At 40.7% G+C, this 22,362-nt stretch overlaps 1 protein-coding gene across 6 annotated transcripts in view; it reads right to left on the bottom strand.

Moving 5' to 3' along the window:
- The window catches only part of NFAT5 (nuclear factor of activated T cells 5), a 120,530-nt gene extending 112,579 nt beyond the window's left edge, over positions 1-7,951 (bottom strand). For 3 of the 6 annotated variants that reach the window (XM_028091618.2, XM_028091627.2, XM_028091654.2), the window contains exons 1-2: positions 7,571-7,951; positions 5,785-5,838 (exon numbers count right to left, since the gene is read on the bottom strand). In XM_028091618.2, the coding sequence (XP_027947419.1) occupies positions 5,785-5,838; positions 7,571-7,643 (127 nt within the window). In that variant the 5' untranslated portion in view covers positions 7,644-7,951. Of the gene's footprint in view, positions 1-5,753; positions 5,839-7,570 lie in introns of those variants that run through there. The other 3 variants (XM_028091636.2, XM_028091645.2, XM_088027459.1) reach the window with 2 other exon arrangements.
- Between the last annotated feature and the right edge of the window lie 14,411 nt (positions 7,952-22,362).

The raw sequence follows: 22,362 nt of genomic DNA, 5'->3' as shown, positions 1-22,362 counted from the left end.
TTTTTATTAAGACAACAGGAAATAAAAGACACATGAATCTCTTTCATGTAACTTGAAATAAAATCTTTGCAACAAGACAATAAAATAAGTTAATAAGCAACATTTCTATTGAAGAATGTCTTATACCTTAGAGCTAACAGGACTATCTTCTCTCACTACACAAACAGGCCCAAACGATGTCTCAGATTAATTTGATCTTTTATTTTTTTTCTAATTACCTATTATTCTTTATGGACAATATAATGTTTTTTTTTTTTTTTAAAGATTTTCTTTCTTTATTTGACAGAGAGAGATACAGCGAGAGAGGGAACACAAGCAGGGGGAGTGGGAGAGGAAGAAGCAGGCTTCCCATGGAGCAGGGAGCCCGATGCAGGGCTTGATCCCAGAACCCTGGGATCATGACCTGAGCGGAAGGCAGACACCCAATGACTGAGCCACCCAGGCGCCCCTAATCTTTTTTTTTTTAAGATTTTATTTATCTGAGAGAGAGGGAGAAAGAGCATGAGCAGGGGAAGGGGCAGAGGGAGAAGCAGACTCCCCGCTGAGCAGGGAGCCCACCACCCCAAGGCTCGATCCCAGGCCCCCGGGATCATGACCTAAGCAGAAGGTAGACACCTACCCGACTGAGCCACCCACCCAACTGAGCCACCCAGGCGCCCCACGGACAATATAATGAGTCAACTTTTTCTAATATAAAGTGGCTATTTTTTATACATAATATTAATCACAATAAGAAATGTTTTTCTATACTATCACTTTCAAGTTTTAGGGGACTCCTGGAATAATTACAGTAGTCAAGAGGAGTTAAGAGCAAGCCAAGAACCATCTGATTAAATATGTATTTCTATCCTCTTACTGTAATAGGCAAAAGAATTCTAGTACTGAATGAAAATAACAAAAACAGAGTTTAGGAAGAGACACAAGAACAAATGGTAGGAAATCAGAGAAACGGATCCTAGAACCAAGAAGTGAGGATGAACTAGGTAGGTATGACTTCTATAATGTTTGAACTTCATTTCCATAATTATTTCCATAATGACATTTTTAGTTTACTAGATATGGATTTGTAGATATTAATAGATACTAAACAAGAAAAGAATCCAACAGATTAATATTAAATATTTTCAAAAAATCCTTTCCATTAAGATACCTTCATACATTTCGTCATTTAAGAGTTAATGGCTTAACTACCTTACTAACATCAGCTTTAGGAAGAGAAATCAATCAGGCTTAATGGCAATTCAGAAATATTCCATCAAGTCAGTAAAACACTGTTACTATTTTTAGGATTTTCATTTGGAGAACTATAAAGTATAATTATACGTAGTACCATATCAAATAGTTTGACAGCAGTAAGAAAAAAAGTAGTTTATTGTTCCTAACTCATTATACTATTTCATATTTTCCTTTAAAAATCTTCCGGTTTCAAATATTTAATATTAAGACTGCCTCACAATGGTATTTAGCTCTTATTTAACCAGTTATTTAATTTAATCCATCATTTAATCTCTTAACTCCTGCTTTTTAAAAAACATTTTAAAGTTTTAATCCATTGTTTTTATTATTCTATTTTTTCCAATTTGTTTATTTTTCCTGTTGTATCTGATTTTCTACCATCTTATCTTCCATCTCTATATTTCCAGAATGACCTCTTACTCATATTCATTTACTTTTAATTTAATTTTTATCTCAGTTTTTTATATGGCAAATAATATATGCCAAAATCAATATTTTTCAATACAGAAAGTGTAAGAAATGACAACTTTTTCTCTAGGCACTCTGAAGATTCCTAGCCTTCAAATTTGAACACACTAACTGTAAACCATTTTATTTTTTTCAATATATATAAACTATCTTCTTTAAAGAAGGCAGGGAAAATGCAAAAATAGAATCAAAAAGTAAAATCTTATAGTATATACATTTGTACAGGGCTTTTTCTATGCGAGGCTTTTTTTTTTAAAGATTTTATTTATTTGACAGAGACAGTGAGAGAGGGAACACAAGCAGGGGGAGCGGGAGCAGGAGAGGGAGAAGCAGGCTTCCCAGAGAGCAGGGAACCCGATGTGGGGCTCAAACCCAGGACCCTGGGATCATGACCTGAGCCGAAGGCAGACGCTTAACAATTGAGCCACCCAGGCGCCCCTATGCGAGTTATTTTTAATATAATTGCAACACTACCTCTTTTATTTACTTATTCCATTAAGAGTTTCACATGTAATTATGGGATCATCAGAAACATTATTTTATGGCTATGTATTACTGCATTAAATAACTAGACCCTTTTCCCACTGTCAGGCAATCACCACATTAAATAAAAAGGTAGTAGCAAAACTACATATGGTGACAGATGTTAATTAGACTTATTGTAGTGGTCACTTCCCAATATATACAAATAATCATTACATTGTGAAACTGAAATAAATATAATGTTTTATGTCAAATATATCTCAATTAAAAAAACAAATTTCCTATTCTTTAAAAAAAAAAAAACATACATATAGTAGCAGGAAGGACCAGATTGATATGTAGGTAAAAGCAAACTTAACTGAATGGTAAAGAGATTTTGAATCTATTTTTAAAGCTCAGTAGCACTCAACTGCAAGTTTTCCAACCTTGTTTTCCTAAAGAGAGAATTTAAATTTGGAAAAAAAATGTTCTACCGAAAATTTAACAAATTATATATGATAGTAATTAAATTCCCCTTACTCTGGGTTGAGTTTACTATTAAATGGAAATCTAGAACTGACAGAAAGTATGCATACATATTACTAGAAAATACTTATTATATAACACAGGGAGTCAGTACACTATAATAATAGCTATGAGCATAGTCTACAGTGAGGCTACCTGTGTTGAAATCTTGGCTACAACTTATCAGCTATGTGACTATGGGTAAGTTGCTGAACCTCCCCATGCCTAGCACCCTCATCTGTAAAATGGGATAATAATAACCATCTCAAAGGGTTGTTAAGAGAATTCAGTGAGTTCATATTTATAAAGGTCTTGGCACACAGTAAATGCCATGTAAGTGGTTACCGCTTAGAATTTTTAATATAGCTAACATTTATTGAGCACTTACTATGTGCTAGGTTAAATGCTTTGGACATGAATTTGCCTCAAATAATCTTCACAGCAGTCCATGATGAAGATACTATGATTGTCCCCATTTAAAGATGAGAAAATTGAAGCACAAAAAGATTAAATGACTAAGACAAGGTCAAACACAAATGCTGAAACAAGGATTTGAACCCAAATCTGACGCATGACCTACAATTTTAACATAGATTACAAGGTACACACACACTAGACACTAGAAGCAGTAGCCTCCAGCTGTACTTTATCTTAAAAAGAGGGCAGAGGACAGATTTTACTGAAATAAATCTGAATATGTATTTTCTGGAATAAAGTAGGGTATTTTAAAAATTAATAAAGATCACTATAATACTAAAGTATGTATATATGAAATAACATGATGTCTGATATTTGTTTTAAAATAATACAGCTTGGGGGAAGGGAGAAGATAAAAGAAAAAAGATCAGACATGCATTGATAATGGTTAAAAACTTGCTGATAGGCACACGGGGGCTCATTATTTTATTCTCTCTACTTCTGTAAGTTCTTTAAAATGTCCATAATAAAAGGTTAAAATAGAAGTAGGGTGCACAGATTCAATACGTTCATGACGCAGGCAAACAACTTTCTTATGATTCCCTGTATCAAAGACATAAAAGGATACTTGATATTTATACATTTTACAATGTATATGTAATCTATGAAACGATGGTCTCACTTCAAAAAACTGAGGATCTTCTCAGCCAAAATAAATATTTAATAAAAGTATTTAAGCACATACATGTAAATATACATATTAAATGGCTGGCTGCATTTCCATCGACTTGTTAAAAATATTTGCCGGAATAATTAACACTTTTTTTTTCATCTTTCTCCTGCCTGATAATCTCTATGATTATGATACTCTCTGGTCTGTTGCCCAGAAAATGGATGGGTTTGTACAAATATGAATCTACAACATGGTCACAAATTGAACAATGTGAATAAAAAACAGAAACCTGCTTCACCAAGAAACACATAAAATTTCTTGCCTCAAATTGTAGTCGATTTTTATACTAATGTATACCAATGGGCTTCTGATAAATATAAATATAATCAATAATTAAAGAACACTTTATATGCTCTAAATTATAGTTAAAACAAGGTAGCTGATACTAAAGGAAAAAAACCAACATTTATTAAGCCAGACACTATTCTAGGCATTTTCATACACACTACCCCTCAGTAAATTTAAGACATTATATACATTTTTATAGAAAGAATATTAAAGTTCAGAGGCCCACACAGAGTTTATTAGCAACTAAATTGGCATTCAAACTCAAGCTCAATTACAAAACGCACTCTTCCCCCCACTATATCAGACTACCATATGGGAGGCAAGCATCTAAACTCAAATCAAACTTAAATATTTATGGCCTTTTTTAAGTGGACCACAAAATGTTTAAGTTACTGGTTACATATATATTTTACAGTGGCAGCTTGGCTTTGGGTAAAGAACTCCAGCTAAACACAAAAAGCATTATGTCTGCTCTTGTGTGACTCTTTTCCCACAAGTCTCTTAATTTCAGCCTCAGGTTACTCATCTCTATAATGGGGAAATTAATACCCTTGCTGTCCAACTGCAGGATTACAAAATTCAAAGAGGATATGTAAAACCACTTCAAAAACTACAAAATACAGGGGCTCCTGGCTGGCTCAGGCAGAAAAGCATGTGACTCTTGATCTAGGGGATTGTGAGTTTGAGTCCCACACTGGGTGGAGAGATTACTAAAAAAAATAAATAAACTTTAAAAAAAATTATGTTAAAAACCCTACAAAACACAAAGAGTCTTTTTTTGTCTTAAAATGCTAAGAACAACAAAGTTTCTTTTTTTCAATATAAGGCTTTCTAAAGTAATTGTCAGCTGTTAAAATTCTACACCTATTAACATTTCCAGAACTTTCTCAAACTTTTTTCTAAGCATAGTTCAATCATCGTCTCTATCACTTGGCTTTCCTTATCCTTAAAAATAATGCAACAGTGGGACCCTGCGTGGTTCAGTCGGTTATGCGTCTGCCTTCAGCTCAGGTCATGATCCCTAGGTCCTGGGATAGAGTCCCACATGGGGCTCCAGTCTTACACCCGGCTCCCTGCACAGGGAGCCTGCTTCTTCTCCCTCTCCCTCTTGCCTGAGGCTCCCCCTGCTTGTGCTTTCTCTCTCTCTCTCACACACAAATAAATAAAATCTTAAAAAAAAAAAAATGCAACAGTAATGATACCAATGCTTTTGTAATAAATAATTAACAATGCTGTTTGGAAATGCTCAATATATAAAAGTTCTAAATTCTGAATTTTTAAACGAAATAGTGTTTGGTGTCACTCTTAGTTATACTGATGATCATAATGTTTGAGCCTTTTCATATTCAGTTTATTTATAAAAAGCTAGAATTAAGATCTGGAATTCCAAAGTAGAACACCCAACATAATTTTTAGTAATTTTGTGGGGCTTTTCTCAAGGCTTCTCAAAGCAGATACAATAAGCTAACAAGCACATCAAACACAGTAACAAAATCCACTGAAACACTCAGCTGCTCTAAAAGAAGGATCAGGCTCTTTAGGAGAAAACTACATTGTATGAGTTTGCAAAGTTTCACACTTTCTCATTTAAACTCCATTTCAGAGAAAGCCTTTGCATACTCACACAATATGCTTTAAAATGGCACTTTGCTGACCTTCCAATAGTCCAGCTCTATGAAAATTCTGTGATGGGTGTAACTTCAGAGAATCTGAAAAACACAAAAAGCATTAAGTACTTTTTATGCTGAATGACTTAAGAAAAAAAAAGGCAAGGGTGGCATACATCTCTTACATAACTGCCATGTATTTTTAAGAACTAAAGCCCGTATTTGTGAATATACTCTGCAAAAGAAGACTGAATTGCCTCTACATTGGTCTTTATGATAAACTTCGATTTTCATAAAGCATTTGTTTCACGGAAAATTATCTGATGATTACTGCACAAATGGTGTTAATGTCTTGACTATTTTTAGCACCCAATTGTACCCCATTAGCCCTCTTCTAAGAATCATCTCTTGATATACTCTTTTTCTTCTGACACTCAAAACTACAATATTTCCAAACTACTTCAGGTAGGCTGCCTGAAAAACATCCTACAGGATGGTGACTGCCAACTAAAGTCATCAGAGCAACAGACAATGGCTACAGTTACTAAGTAGGACTCTGTGTACAAACCCAATCGTCAGTCTGTAAAGTCCAGTACCTTCCAGAGTAAACTATCTCACTGATTCGCTTAAACAATGTAAATTTACATAATGTGAAGCTGAAGTCCCCCTTTCTGGAGGGGGTAGACTCAGTGGATGGATACATCACACCAAAACTGAAGAAGTGCTGGATTTCTCAGCAAGGAGGTTCACAACGGCACATATTTTTTTTTTTAATATGGTGAAATGAATAGCTAATAACCCAGTTATGTCTTTTTGCCCCTCCCAGTGGTTTAAAAAGTGAAGAGTGTAGGGGTAGCATTCTGGTTTGATGCCCCTTGCACAGGGAACCTGTTCTAACACATTCTTGTGGAGCCCAGTATAGGAATTTAAACCCCGTAGAGATCAACTCAAGTGTTAGTATCATAGATCCCGGGAATCCCCTTTAGGCCTTTGCCAAAAGAGTTTAAAAATGAGAATCTCTGTCCAATGCCCCCTCCCTGCAACGAGCCCTTGAACGGCAACGAAAGAGAAAATTCTCAAAGGACAGCGTCAGTGCCTGAGCTGGTACCCCTGGGACAGGAGAGGAATAAAACTAATCCAGAGAGAGCACCCCTACCTTTGTAAAAAGAGAGGGAGATGTAAGTCATTAGAATGCCACAGAGGTGGAAAGAGAGAAAAAGAAAATTCGGGCCCTTTCCAGCAATAAGATGACGAGGAAAGGAAGAACGCCTGGTCGAGGGGGGCCGTCCCAACAAGGGGAGGGAGTGGACTAGGCCGGAGGGAGGGGGGGTAGAACGACGGCGCACAAACAACCTGGAGGGGGAGAAAAATGGTGCCCCTGCACCCAGAACCGGCTCCAAGCCACACCGCCCGTTTGGGGGCAACTTTGCTGGGGAGGATGGTCCTGGTAAGAGGGGCCGCGGCGCACCGATCGCAACAGCCCCAGCGCGGGGCCCAGTCGGGGAGGGGGGAATCCCTGAGCCGGGGAGGCCGGGACCGGCCGCTCGAGGAGTGTGGCGGGGCCGGACACGCCGAGGGACTCTCAGAACGACTGGTGCCGCAGAGACCGGGGGCCGACGGCAATTGGGCCCCGTGCGGCCGGCGGCTCCGCGGGGGAGGGGCCGCCACTCCTCCCCTGCCCCTTCCACCATCACCCGACCCCATCGGCCTCTCCCCACCCCCCCAAAACAGGCCCGACCGGCCCAGGCTTGCCCCCACCCCCGACGGGAACCCCTCCGGTCCCCCCCGGGCTGGGCCTCCCCGCCCCCACGCCCCAGCCCCCAGCCTGACTCACCTCGCGAGTACAGGGACTTGGGCGATTCCAGGTCTAGGTCCGCGCTGAGCAATGAGATGAAGTCCGAGGGCATCGCAGCTCGACCCAGCCCGGCCCGAGGGCAGCGGGAGGGGGGGAGCGGCGGTGGCGGCGGCACCTCCTCTCCGGGACCGCGGGCACCGAACCGGGGGCGGCGAGGCGAGGGCGGCTGCTGCTGCCTCCTCCTCGAGGGCAGTGACTTCCACCGGGCCGAGGACCGAGAAAACGGCAGCAAGGCGGAGGGGAAACTCCACGGGGACTAATTCCCGGCGAGCCAGGAGGGGGGTTCAGGGCGGGGAAAGGGAGGGGGGAGAGCCAACGGGTCCGTTTCGTGCTTCTCCTCAGCGAAAACTGACGGTCGCCGCCACCGCCGCCGCCGCTGACAGGAATCTGAGCCCCGCCCCCCGCGGGGCACTGCGCAGGCGCGGAGGGGGGGCGCCCCAGAGCCTGGAAGAGCTAGGGCGGCCGCCGGAGGGCGGGGAGACGCGCCAAGGAACAGCATCAACAAGGGCTTCGCTTCCTGCCGCGGCTGCTGTTTCCCAGCCGGGAAAGGGCCCCGCCAGCAGGGAGGGAGGCAGGGAGGTGTCCGCGCCTGGGGCCCCGGGGAGGGAAAAGGTATTTGCGCCGACCTGGTGGCGGCGAGCCCGAGGCGGCCGGCCCAGCGCCGAGCTGAGCTCAGGAGGAGACAGACCTGAGGGAGCCGAGGTGACTGCGGGACGAGAAAAAGGACCCCAGAGCTGGGTCCGGCCGGCCTGGGCGGGCTGGCTTGGGGTCTCACAGGGGAATGGAGTTTCGTCCCTTGGACAGCCACCAGCCGTTTAGGGTTTTCGTAGGAGTGTCTAGCTTGAGTTGGCCAAAGGACAAGCAAACTCATTTCTTAATTAGGAAATGACAGACCATATGTAAAAACCTCGAGTTACTGCATGTTTTTTTTTTTTTTAATTCAAGTACCTTCTTCGTCTTTTGCCCTCCCCCTTTTTGTCTCCCCTCCCCCATTCTTTAGAGGCTGAAAATTCGAAACAAAACAAAACATAAAAACAACTTTCTGATTGTGCTGGGTGGCCGGGTTTATTGGAGTAGAAGATAAAAGACTACTTAAAAATTGGATCCTATGAATCCACCTGGCTGTTCTAAAGGAAAAAGGAAAAAAGCACAGCTAAACACCACTCTTCCAAACCCTTTTTCATTTTTTACCTTTGGATTAGGCAAGGATGGAGGAAAAACACATTTAATTGAGTTTTTGCTATTCTGTTCATGAGGCCAAAAGTTTCCGTTGCAAAAACTGAAAATCCTCACCTACACCGCAGACCGTTTCCTGACTCTAATAGACTTCTGAGAAATTTTTAATCAAGTTATTAAAATATCAATTGGAGCGCAGGGTATGCATCTTGGGAAATAATTTTAATCTTGTGTGGAATACTGATGCCAGCAATCACTGGGCAACGTTTTTAAGCTATTAGATTTGGTTTTGGTTTTGTTATTTTATCTATAGAGATCATAAAAATCACTCGTGTGTATCCGTGTGTGTATATATCTATATATATATATATATATAGATATATCATACATATATACATACACAAGAGCCTTTTCCCCAGGAAGCTGGGCAATTCATCTGGACTTGGAGTCCTGGAGGTGGGGAAGAAACTCAGCAAAAGAGGCCCCAGTGCAGGTGTCTCTGGGGTGGGGCTCTTTGCAAAGCTTTACCTGCAGACCTAGAATTTAAACTTGTGTCATCAGAGTCTCCCTATCTTTCCATCTGAACATCTGATTCAGGTTGCCCAATTATCTTCACTGCATTCTGTGCAGTAATGAATCAACCCTGTGAACATTTTCTTCCTGTCAGAGGTAACAAAGCTTTTCAGAGCCATCCCAAGATGGCAAAGCAGAACAGGAAACTACTCTCAAATCTCATTGCCACTGTTTGCTGTTGCAACAAGTCCCAAGGGAAGTCCCTTCATAACTGGTAAGAGCCCCACTCATTTGAGAAGATTTTAAACTCAAATTGCCCAACAGGCCAAGGCCTTGGCCAAAGCCTTTTAAATTGGAGCAAATACCTGTTGGAGACCCCCCCACACACACACCCCAGCCATCAGTCAATACAAAATGTGAGGAGAGGAAATTGCAATTTACCAGGCAGAACCCGAATACTAAAAAGTTGGATGTATCACTCTGAGCATATCCTTTTCCCCCAAACCCGTAATCATTCAACAAACTTAGGGTATAGGAAATCCCCAATACTGTTCTGACCCTAATTAACAAGTCAAGAATTGGCAAGGCCTCTTCCTTCCCCTTTCCCTCAACACTTCTCTGCCCTTTTGTGCCTTTTTTCCCCTAGTATGAGTGCTTTGTTGTTTATGTTAATCAGATTTCCCTTGGCTTGGCAAAACCAAGTAAAGGGGGGAGGGGGGCAAGTGTGACTTGACCTAGACTAAATTCTCCTAGATGGATTCTTTAGGCTCAGGCCCCACCCCATCAGGCCTTGCATCAAGCAGTGATTATATCTCAAAGGGTATTTGAAAATTCAGTGTCTTTCTCATTTCCTTTTACAGAAATACATTTTTTGAAAAACCGTTTAGATGGATAGTTTTCATGGCCGAGCTTTGCAACAGCACGGAGACCTAGATTTCATGTTATCCTTAAAATTTCAGTGACTAAAAACACAAATTCATTAGTAAGCATGTTTGCTCTGCTCTGATCACAAAATATATGACCCGCATGATATTCAGGGTTACCAAAAATAACTATCTGATCATTGTGTCTTTAGTAAATTACATGCTACCCCCAGTTCCAAGGATATTCCCTCTGTAGTCATTAATATCTCCTTGCTTCCCCTTTTATTCAGTCTTTGAAAGAATCTCATATTATATTTCAAAAACCACCCACCACTCAAATATACACCTTCATAAAACTTTGTGCACAATAAAAAGTAAAGCTTTTTAAAATTTGGAAATTGGGGCGCCTGGGTGGCTCAGCCGTTAAGCGTCTGCCTTCGGCTCAGGTCATGATCCCAGGGCCCTGGGATCGAGCCCCGCATCGGGCTCCCTGCTCCGCGGGAAGCCTGCTTCTCCCTCTCCCACTCCCCCTGCTTGTGTTCCCCTCTCTCGCTGTGCCCCTCTCTGTCAAACAAATAAACAGATCTTTAAAAAAAATAAAAATAAAAAATAAAATTTGGAAATTTCCTCTCATTGAAAATTACAATAGGATTATGGAACAAAACATAAAGCAGATTTAGTAGTTTGTAGAATTCCTTTATATCCCTTCCCAATCATCATATCACATTCCCAAGTTACTTGATTAAAATTTCACAAGAACCCAGATTCAACTACAAGGTTGTATAGATTATGCAATAGAATGGCAGTTTTTATACTGGTGGTGTGTTCTTTAACCCCTCCTGGACCTGTTTAGGCACTCAGTGAATTGTGTTGCTGGATCTACTCTAAATGAAAGAGGTTCAAATATCAACCACTGAAAAGGAATTAAATAAACTCATACAGAACAGAGGAATGTGTTGTCACAAGATAATCTTAGTCATTGAAATACAATTAAGGCTGTTAAAATAATTTTGGTCACATGTATATTGTAAAGAACCTGCTAAACAAACACAAGATCTGAAAGGAAAATTTCCAGAGCAGTTCAAGTCATGGACAAAAAAAGTTCAGACCGAAAATTATCTTTGCTCCACCTTGGGAGCACTCCTTAATAATAATGGAGAATTGATAGTGGTGGGAAATAGCAATGACTGCATTTGTGCTGAAATTGTAAACAAAGTCTTATTTGATTATGACTATGTGTCAATTTTCACCCTTAGAACATGTTCTAGCAAATATTTCTAAAGGCGAAATTAGTTTTGATGGTTTTGCCACTGGATTTAGAACATTCTCACTCCTTATATCTCTCACTGCCTAAATCTGATAATCAGGCATCTGATTCACTTTGATGAAGTACTTCTGTACTTTATGACTGCGTCTGAGTCAGAGTTGTCATCTGAAGTCTTACAGAGGCCAGTTCAGTCTCTCCAGATCTAGAATAGTTGGAAGTCCTGAGATACAGAGCAATCAGCTTGAATTGGGAGAACTTGGTGAACAGTGGAGAAAGGAGAGACATGCCAGAGAAACCCAAGGGGTGGATTAGGGGGGAGAAATTTTAATGGGAAAATAGAAACCTCTGAGCGCAGAGCGCCTGGGTGGCTCAGTCGTTAAGCGTCTGCCTTCAGCTCAGGTTATGATCCCAGGGTCCTGGGATCGAGCCCCTCATCGGGCTCCCTGCTCCGTGGGAAGCCTGCTTCTCCCTCTCCCACTCCCCCTGCTTGTGTTCCCTCTCTTGCTGTCTCTCTCTGTCAAAAAAAAAAAAAAAATCTTTAGAAACCTCTGAGCCCATTAAACCAAGAAAGGAAGGAGAATGTCTCTAGGTCATCCCAACGGTAGGCAGGTTGGACTTATGTAAACTGCATTCAATTCAGTCCTTATTCATACTGGCTTTGACACCACCATGTTTGCTAAGATGCTCTTTCCACATCTGATCATAACATGAATCGTCTAGTAGCCCCACTTCAGCTGTGATATTAGTTTGACCAAGAGTATGAATTAGAAATGGTTTTACAGGGCTACCTGGGTGGCTCTGTTGGTTAAGCATCCAGTCTGACTCTTGGTTTTGGCTCAGGTTGTGATCTTGGGGTCACGGGATCGAGCCCTGTGTCAAGGCTCCATGCTCAGCAGGGAGTCTGCTTGAGGTTCTCTCTGTCCCTCTCCCTCTGCCCCTCACTCCGTGCTCTCTCTCTCTCTAAAATAAATAAATAAAGATTTAATTAATTTATTTTAGAGAGAGAGAGACAGAGATAGTAAGAGAGAGCACCAGTGGGGAGGAGAGGGAGAAACAGGCTTCCCGCTGAGCAGGGAGCCCGATGTGGGACTCGATCCCAGGACCCTGGGATCATGACCTGAGCCGAAGGCAGACGCTTAATGACTGAGCCACCCAGGCGCCCTTAAAAAATTATTTTAAAAAACCACAAAGGATGGAAGTCTTTAACTTTCATAAGATTTCTGAAAAAAAATCCATAACCCAGAGAAGATGAAAAAGCATTCCTCTATATGAAGCACATCCATTCTTCCCTCTTTCCACAAATGAGCTCTAGGAACTATGCTAGGTGCAGGAAATACAAAGATTTTACAAAGATGAAGAAGTCAACCCTCAGCCTGATGTGGGAGACACCCTTTAAACTGGCACAGGATGCCGTGTGACAGGTGCTCTGCTAGAGTTTTGTACAGGTACTAGAAATCAGTTATCTTTTGCTTTATTAGTAAGCTGATAGAGGGCAAGAGGAAGGAATGCTGTCTAACACACATCACTTTCTTCTCTGCTCACTACCCCCCAACAGCTGATTTCTCTTCACTCCAACCACAATTTCCTACAGTGGTTAAGAGAGGCTAGACAGTTGCAGGGCAAAGTCCTCACATACAAACGTTTACATTGTGAAGCATCACAGCTATTATTGTTGATACAAATAGTCCAAGAAATACCTGGGCTTCATTGGACTTTGTCAGTGGATTGTCAAAGAAACACTGAGTGTCTTTTTTCAGCTTTGCTGAGGATTATGGCTAAATACTTAGGTTAAGGATGCAATGATAAAATAGTTGAATTGGTCATCCACAACTGAGCCCAGAACTGAAGGGCTAAGTTGAAGTTACTGGATAAACTAGACTGACTTTAGAAATAACATATTCTACCTGAGAAGCATTTGTTTCAGCTGAATAAGGAAATGGGGACTGCTCCAAATATGGGAAGAGGCATGCAAGGGATCTGCCCACATCTGTCAGAATCTAATTATAAAACACAAGGCTTAGAAACAATATTCATTTAGGTATTCATTCAGTTTCTCTACCCGCAAAGAATCCTGTTTATCCTTCAAAGTCCAGCTCAGAACTTACCTCTGTGAATTCATCCTGAACCCTTCCAAGCAACATTAATTGTTCTCTGGGTTCCCATAGCATTTCATCCAAAATGTTGGTAGAGCAATCACAACAATGAATTCTAGTTCATGGGTCTCTCTGTAATATATTGTGAACACTTGGTTGTATAGTCTCTGAAAAGATCAAAAAAAATAAAACACATCCTTGCCTTAAATAACTTCTAATTGATTTTGAGCACATAACTTTAGCACCCACAGTTCTAAGATGCCATTTCTTGATATTGTACTAGGAATTTGACGTCTAGTATAGAGATTAATAGAATCAAAGAAGAAACTGGAAAGTTAAGACAAGGTTAGAGGTGAAAGGCCACAAACGAGGATTTTGTTCTTTATCCTATAGGCACTGGGGAGCTATTGAAGGTTTTGGAGGAGGGGGATGACAGGACCAGAGCTGTATTTTAAGAAAGTAACAGAGACAGGAGTGAGGAGAGTAAATTGGCAGCTGAAAGCCTAGAAAGAGAGCCCAGCAAAGGCCAATGAGGCCCTGAAGGGTAAAGGCTGAAAAGGAGGAGCTGTTTATGCAAGACATTGTGGAACTAGAATTAAAAGAACTCAGAAATTGCTTAAATGTTGAGAGTGAGAGAGAAAAGTATGAGAATGTTCAAGAAAAGGAGAGAGAGAAGTTTGAAACATCCACCAACAGGTTCTTCATTGTTGGGAGTCCAATAGCTTAACATGCTAAAAAAGTACTTAACAGAGAAGCAAACACCACTTAAACATCAATCACCCAAGAGACTTTATACTTTTTTTTACATGGAGCAGCAAAATCTCTAACCAGAAAAGGAATTATCCTAGATTTAGTTTTTACCAGTAGGAAATCCAAGTAAACATAACTTGCTGAAACTCAGGGAAAGAGTAAATTGATAAGAAACAAATGTACATGAGCATGCGTTCCCAGTGTTCCCTCCAAATATACTCGAGTATTAACATATAAGCCTTTAAATGCTTATTTTCGTAGTAACTAAATATGGAAGAATTTCAAGAATCCTAAAGGCCAACAATTCTTCCGAAAAAAGAAAAAAGGCCCATAGAGATAAAAAGCAGCCATAATGTCTTTAAAGAGGATCAATTTGCAAACCTTCCATTCGTGGAAGTTTTGGGTAATAACGGACCAGAGGTTTACTCTATAAGGCCTGGACTGAGGACCAAAGCATTTAAAAACCAGGCACAAAACCGACTGAGGGAACTCTGAACTCCCCCTGAACTGGAATCACAAAAAACAAGTAAGTGGTCTGCCCTTTGTAGTTAGTTAATTAGTTATTTTAGTTTATTTATTTAAGCAATCTCTACACCCAATGTGGGGCTCAAACTCACCATCCCGAGATCAAGAGCTGCATGCTCTTCTGACTGAGCCAGCCAGGCACCCCTGCCCTTTGTAGTTATTAAATAAATACCGTTTTGGGGTGTAGGAGGAATATGAAAAAGGGAAATCCAGAAAGAAACATTTAGCAAAAGAAAAACACAAGAAAAGAGCTGATGCAGAGTCATTCCAGTAGGCTTCCCTCCAGAAGCAAAGTGGAAAATGTAATCTATGTCATGGCTCATGAGCAGCTCAATCCCCAGCCCCAAATCCAACTTGGTCCACAGTGCAGAGGGCCATCTTTAAATACGACGCCCAGTGAATTCTAATTTCTTCTTGATAGTTATGGTATTTTCTCTATCGTATATACATACCTTGGTGGTCAACAGCTACCAAAGGAGTATATAATCATTTATATGATCCAAGGAAATATCTGATAGATCTGTATTTCTCATGGATGTTACATATACCTATTTTTGTTAAATCAGAGGCTACTTGATGAAGTAGGAAGTTAACAGACTTGAAAACAGGAGTCCTAAGTTCTACATGTAGGCAATGAGGCAACTAGGATGTCCACTTTTGGAGTGCCCAGCAGGTAGTCCTACCTCTCCTGAGTACTGTGACTTTTCTTCAGGGAATAGTTTGTGCTTTCCCTCTGGACTTAATCCTGGGGGTGGGGAGCGGGGTAAGGCAGGAGCTGCTGGCTTCCCCTTGTCACAAAGAGGGTAAGAGCCTGTCTGGAGTGGAGGGAGCAGAGGAAGCACTGCCAAAAGTTGGAGAGAGAGGAAAACCCAGAATCTGAAAAAAAAATCACTGGAGTCACTGGAGGAGGCCACACCTGACTTCAATGATCTGAAATGATCGTTTCTTTTTCTTGCTTAAGAGGTTTGGGACTGGGTTGTCAGTCCCTTCAAAGTAAGAAAATCATAACTTGATACAACCTGCCCGGGCTTATGGAACTTTCTTGGACGTTTGTCTCCTCTCTGTGAAATAAGTGGGTTAGATTATTTATCAGGCAGGCATTGTGTTTGGCTGCTAGCAACAAACACCAGTGGCTTAGAGGTTTTAGTTTTCTCATACGAGAAGCCTGGATTAGGCAATCCAGGCTAATCCCACAGTCTCACAATGCCATCAGGCTCACAAGCTTTCAAGGTGGCCCTCGTTCTCATGCTTACAAGATGTCCCCTCTAAGCATCCTGTCTGCATTCTAGGTGAGAGGAAGAAAGAAGAGTAAAGGGGTGCCTGGGTGGCTCAGTTGGTTGAGTGTCTGCCTTCAGCTCAGGGCAAGATCTCAGGGTTCTGGATCAAGCCCCGTGCGTGTCAGGCTCCCCTGCTCACCAGGGAGCCTGCTTCTCCCTCTCCCTCTGCCCTTACCCCTGCCGCACTTCTGCTCTCTCTCTCAAATGAATAAATGAATAAAATCTTTCAAAAGAAAAAGAAGGAAGAGTAGAAGGCAAAGGGTCAACTGCGGTCCCTGTAAGATCCACACAGTGGGTTCTATTTACATGTCACTGGCCAGGACTATGTCACATGGTCACTCCATCTGAAAGGCTGGGAAATGTGTGGGTTTTTTTAGATGTGTACATTGACACTCTGAACACAATTGGGGGTCAGTTGGCACGGAAGAAGGGAAGAACAGATGTTGGGTAGACAATTACAGTATCTGCTGCAGACTACATAATAGCAAAAGGTAACCTCCCTCTCTGAAATTCTGTCTTTCTAATCTTTTTTCTATGTTGTTTTACCTAATCTTTTTCTTTTTTTTTTAAGATTTTATTTATTTAGGGGCGCCTGGGTGGCTCAGTAGTTAAGCGTCTGCCTTCGGCTCGGGTCATGATCCCAGAGTCCTGGGATCGAGCCCCTCATCGGGCTCCCTGCTCCACAGGAAGCCTGCTTCTCCCTCTCCCACTCCCCCTGCTTGTGTTCCCGCTCTCGCTGTGTCTCTCTGTCAAATAAATAAATAAAATCTTTAAAAAAAAAGGATTTTATTTATTTATTTGAGAGAGAGAGAATGAGAGATAGAGAGCACGAGAGGGAAGAGGGTCAGAGGGAGAAGCAGACTCCTCGCCGAGCAGGAGCCCAATGTGGGACTCGATCCCGAGACTCCAGGATCATGACCTGAGCCGAAGGCAGTCGCTTAACCAACTGAGCCACCCAGGCGCCCCTTACCTAATCTTTTTCTTAATGGAAAAGAGCTAAGTGTTTTCTGGAACGTAAGCACATTTTTAAAATCTCAAATTTTGAAGAAGTAGAGGTATATCTCATAAATGAAACAATAGGTACATATGAGATATCAAGTTATTAATCAAAAGTGCTTCACATTTATTATCTCCTTCCTGAAATTTTCTTAAACTTGAAAATTCCAATCTTCAGGAAGCCTCTTCTCACTAATTCCAACTATACTTATCCCTTCTTTCATTGAACTAAATCACCTGTTTTTTCTTTCTCATTTTCAGTGCTTCTCAGATGATTTCATATCCTCATCTTTTATCTCTCCAAATAAACTGTAAACTAGTAAAGAGCAGAGCCTGACACTTAGCACAATGCTAGATTTGTAGTGAGCAATCACGAATGGTTGAACAATTGGATGGATGGATGGATGGATGGATGGATGGATGGGTGGGTGGGTGGGTGGATGGATGGATGGATGGGTGGATGGGTGGGTGGGTGGGTGGATGGATGGATGGACGGGTGGATGGGTGGGTGAGTGGGTAGGTGGATGGGTGGGTGGGTGAGTGGGTGGAAGGATGGATGAATAATTGAAAACTGATAACTGAATTTCTATTTTTCTCTCTTCAGAACTCTATCCTCAGTGCATGCTTGCTAACTAACTGCACCTCAGAGTCATTGCCAAGGCAATTTGTATCCTAGGAAGCCAGGTTTAGAAAGCCTTTTATTTTCTACCTCTAAATCCATTCCACCCTTGCTTATTCAGCTCACAGCAGGAGTGAGCACCCAACCACCTCCCTTCACCTAACTGCTTCACCTAGGCCCCCTCCCATTTTAACTAACTAAAGGTCTTACCTTCAGGAAATTCTTACGTTTAAATTAAATTCTGTGCAAGCCATTTCCTCTTCTTTTGCTCTCTAAGTTGACAGAACACAGCAAGTAACATGTTTATCAATGTTTTATAAAGTCCTGAGTGGGTTTTCTTTTTTAATAAAATTTATGTGGCTGTTCTATACTGCCAAAGCAATGCATTCATTGTAGAAACTAAAAATAATAGCTGAAAATATAAGTAAGAAGGTAATAAATAAGAATTATTCAAAAACTCGGGGTGCCTGGCTGGCTGAGTCAGAAGAACGCACAACTCTTGTCAGGGTTCTGAGTTTGAGCCCCACATCTGGTATAGAGATGACTTAAATAAACTTAAAAAAATTATTCAAAAACCATAAACCACCACATAGAGAAGATCGTTTAGTATCTATCTTTCTGGAATTTTTTAAATGTGTATTTACCTTACATACACAAAAATTGGCTACACTATGTATACTGTTATCTTGCGTTGCTGATGTAACTATGACCATCAATACACATCAGCAAATATTCTTTTTCTTTTTTGAAGATTTTACCTATTTATTTGAAAGAGAGAGAGAGACTGAGACCATGAGTGGGGGGAGGGGCAGAGGGAGAGGGAGAAGCCTACTCCCTGCTGAGCACGGAGCCCAGACCCCGGGGGCTCGATCCCAGGACCCTGAGATCATGACCTGAGCCAAGGCAGCCACTTAACCCACTGAGCCACCCAGGCGCCCCCACATCAGTAAATATTCTTAATAATGTGTGATGGCAGAGGAGTATTCCATTATAGAATATATCTTAACTTACTAGCCAGTCCGCTAGTTTTGGCATTTAATTTGTTTCCTTTTTTTTTTTTTTAAGATGTTATTTATTTGACAGAGACAGCGAGAGGGAACACAAGCAGGGGGAGTGGGAGAGGGAGAGGGAGAAGCAGGCTTCCCACGGAGCGGGGAGCCCGATGCGGGGCTCGATCCCAGGACCCCGGGATCATGACCCGAGCTGAAGGCAGACGCTTAACGTTTGAGCCACCCAGGCGCGCCTAATTTGTTTCCTTTTTTGAAAACCTTTGTAAATACCACCGAGATGAACATCCTTGAAGCTAATCTGTGCTTTTAGCCTTTCTTAATTATTTCCTTTGGATATACCCTTAGTAAGTTTTACTTCTGATGAGCAATAAGGAGAAATGATGTAGGAAATGGAGGAGACTGGAAGCAAGGCCATAGTGGCTCTTTACTCTTGTTTTAGGACTGAAAATGTGTTTGGCTTGCAGGTTCCAGGGCTTATTCAGCACAACATAATACAACAATTTTAAAATATATTCCTGTGGCACAACACCTGGGAATCTGAGCTCTCTGCAGAATGCTGCAGAAACTCCGGTAAGGGAAACTTAAAAGCACAAAACATATAACCTCATGCTACATCAGATACCATCCTATTCCAGCATCTAGTATCCATTTCAGAAAAACACATCAGGGAAAAATTGAATTGAAAAAATTTGGCACATTAATTAATGAATTTTCTACCTAAACTGGTAAAAGGCTACTGTTATCTGATTGGTGGTGCTCAAAAAGTACTAGCGCAAGTGAAAAAAGCAGAATATTTCATTCTGAATCTCCTCCCTGCCACTTATGAAATGCTTAAAACTCTTAATCACTCTGAAACCTCAGTCTCCTCCTCAGCAAAATGGCTTTATAATGGTACCTTTGTCATTCACAGAGATATATCTGTGAATGACAAAGATATACCCCTTTGATGTATCTTAGGGAGAAATTGAGCTAAATTGTGAGAAATTGCTTTGTAAAGTGTAATACTGTAACACAAATGTTACTGGTAATTGTTACTGTAATTGATGGAAAAATCCAGACTTGGTGGGAGAGGTTGCTGGGTGGCTTAGTTAAGTGTCCAACTCTTGATTTCGGCTCAGGTCATGATCTTGGAGTTGTAAGATCAAACATCGAATTGGGCTCCATGTGGGGTGTGGAGCCTGCTTAAGATTCTTTCTCGCTCTCCCTCTGTGCCATCCCCCCGCACTCTGTCGAAAGAAAAGAAAGAAAGAAAGGAAAGAAAGGAAGGAAGGAAGGAAGGAAGGAAGGAAGGAAGGAAGGAAGGAAGGAAGGACAGATTGATTCAGACTTTACTAGAACTGAGTTCTTCACAAAGACTGGACAGCATAAATGCAATCCTAAATATAAGAATTTCATGATATGACAGCATTCGATCAAACCAATCACCAAATAATCATCTTATAGAAAAAAATACTACCATCAACCTTCAAAAGGTGAGATTAAAAAATTCCCTTCAGTTCTAAGAGCTCTTTTACCCTGTGACTCAGGGGGAAGAGACACTTATTCTACATACTGTCATTCTTATTGTTTGATAGCTTATTCTTACATGGAAACTTAAAGGACCTCAACTTTAAAAATAAGTATTTTTTTAAGTGCAAAACGTGTGTCTATACTTTTTTTTTAAGTTATGATCATAACTGCAAAAATAGTATATGAACAAGGACTGAAAAACTAGGTAACAGTAAGAATACTCGCACTTAGATGGCAGCTTTACTTTATAGATTTTCTTTAAAAAATTTTCCCTATCCATAATACATCACTTCAGATAAATGTTTTAATGTATAAAGAATAGACTTTCTTCTTTGTCTTATTTTTTCTTTTTATTTCTTTAGTTTATAATTACATGGGCAAATCAATTTAAAGAAATTCATCCTAAGTTGAGAGTACTTAGGGTTCTGTGTCCCATAATCAGTTTATTCTCACCCAGCTTTCAAAATATTTGTAATTAGGCAGAAAACATATCATTCAAATCTATGTTTTAGAAGAATAAAATCAATCTTCCTCTCCTGGTTAGAAACAAGTCCTAAGAGGGGTTCCTGGCTGGTTCAGTTGACTGAGTGTGCAACTCTTGATTTCAGGGTCATGAGTTTGGCCCCATGTTGGGTGCAGAGCCTACTTAAAATAAAAATTAAAAAAAAATGAAACAAATCATAAAATAAAGAAATGTTATAGGGCGCCTGGGTGGCTCAGTCGTTACATGTCTGCCTTCGGCTCAGGTCATGATCCCAGGGTCCTGGGATCGAGCCCCACATCAGGCTCCCTGCTCAGCGGGAAGCCTTCTCCTCCCTCTCCCACTCCCCCAGCTTGTGTTCCCTCTCTCACTGTGTCTCTCTCTGTCAAATAAATAAATAAAATCTTAAAAAAAAAAAAAAGAAATGTTATAAGTGAAGTGGAAAGAACCTTGTATGGGAGACAGAATTACAGTCATCTCAATTGGTCATGTTGTTATTCAAGATGGCTCTTCCACCTCAGCTAACTACAATGTATACCATTAACAGAAAGGAATAGGAAAAGGAGAGGGCAGAGCATTCCTCTTCCCTTTAAGACATGGACCACCTCTAGGGGCACCTGGGTGGCAGAGTTGGTTAAGTGCCCAACTCTTGGTTTCTGCTCAAGTCTTGATCTCAGGGCATGAGATCAAGCTCCGTGTCAGGTTCTACACTCAGTGTGGATTGTGACTGGGTGTCTCTCACCCTCTCCCTCTGCCCCTCCTTCCCACTTGCTCTCTCTCTCTCTCAAATAAGTAAATTAAAAAAAAAAAAAAGACATGGACCACCTCTAATTTTGTCTTAGTAGCCAAAGCTTAAAGACAACCACATCTACTAAGTGCAATGGATGCTGAGAAATGTAGTATGCAGTATATGATCAGCTACAAATCTGAGGTTCTATTACAATAAGAATAGAAGAGTTAATGTGAGGCAGCTAGCTACCAAAAAATGATAGTAAATCTACAAGAAACATCATAGTTAATAGTGAAAAAAATAGAAGCATTTCATTAAAATAAGAAACAAAAGAAGGATGCTTTCCTCTCTGCTATTAAACATTGTCCTAGAGATCCCAACCAATGCAATTAGAAAAAATAAATAAGAGGGATAAGGATTGGAAAATAAGAAGGAAAAATCTTTGTTACTTCCACTTGAAATGATTGTCTACATAAGAAATGCAAGAAAAACATTAAAATAGTTTAGCAACTCACTGGTAAAGACAACATCCAAAAGTCAATAGTGTGGCTAATGATAAAAAATATAATTACAAGAGCAACAAAAACTATGAGATACCCATGAATAAACAGACAAAAGATGGACAAGACTTTTAAGGAGAAATTTATAAAACATTGAAGGATATAAAAGGCCACTTTCATAAATGGAAGCTATACTATGTTCATGGACAGAAGGAGTCAAGATCTATAATTGGTCTATAAATTTATTAATCTATGTCAGTTAATGTATAAACTCATTGTAATACCAATCAAAATTCCAAAAGAACATTGTGTTGATCTTCATAAACCAATCCTAAATTTCATACAAAAGAACAAATAGCCCAAAAATAGCAAAGATAATTTTGAGGAAAAAATAAGGAGGACCTACCAGACCTGACTTGACCTACGAGGTCAGTTAAGAAAAATTTATCATAAAGCCATATT

The sequence above is a fragment of the Eumetopias jubatus genome, unplaced genomic scaffold (assembly GCF_037043125.1).
Source record: "Eumetopias jubatus isolate StellerSeaLion01/CBP00866 unplaced genomic scaffold, mEumJub1_p1.0 scaffold_10, whole genome shotgun sequence".
Taxonomy (NCBI): Eukaryota; Metazoa; Chordata; class Mammalia; order Carnivora; family Otariidae; genus Eumetopias; species Eumetopias jubatus.
The sequence above is the reverse complement of the archived record's forward strand: the minus strand, read 5'-3'. Positions and strand labels throughout refer to the sequence as shown.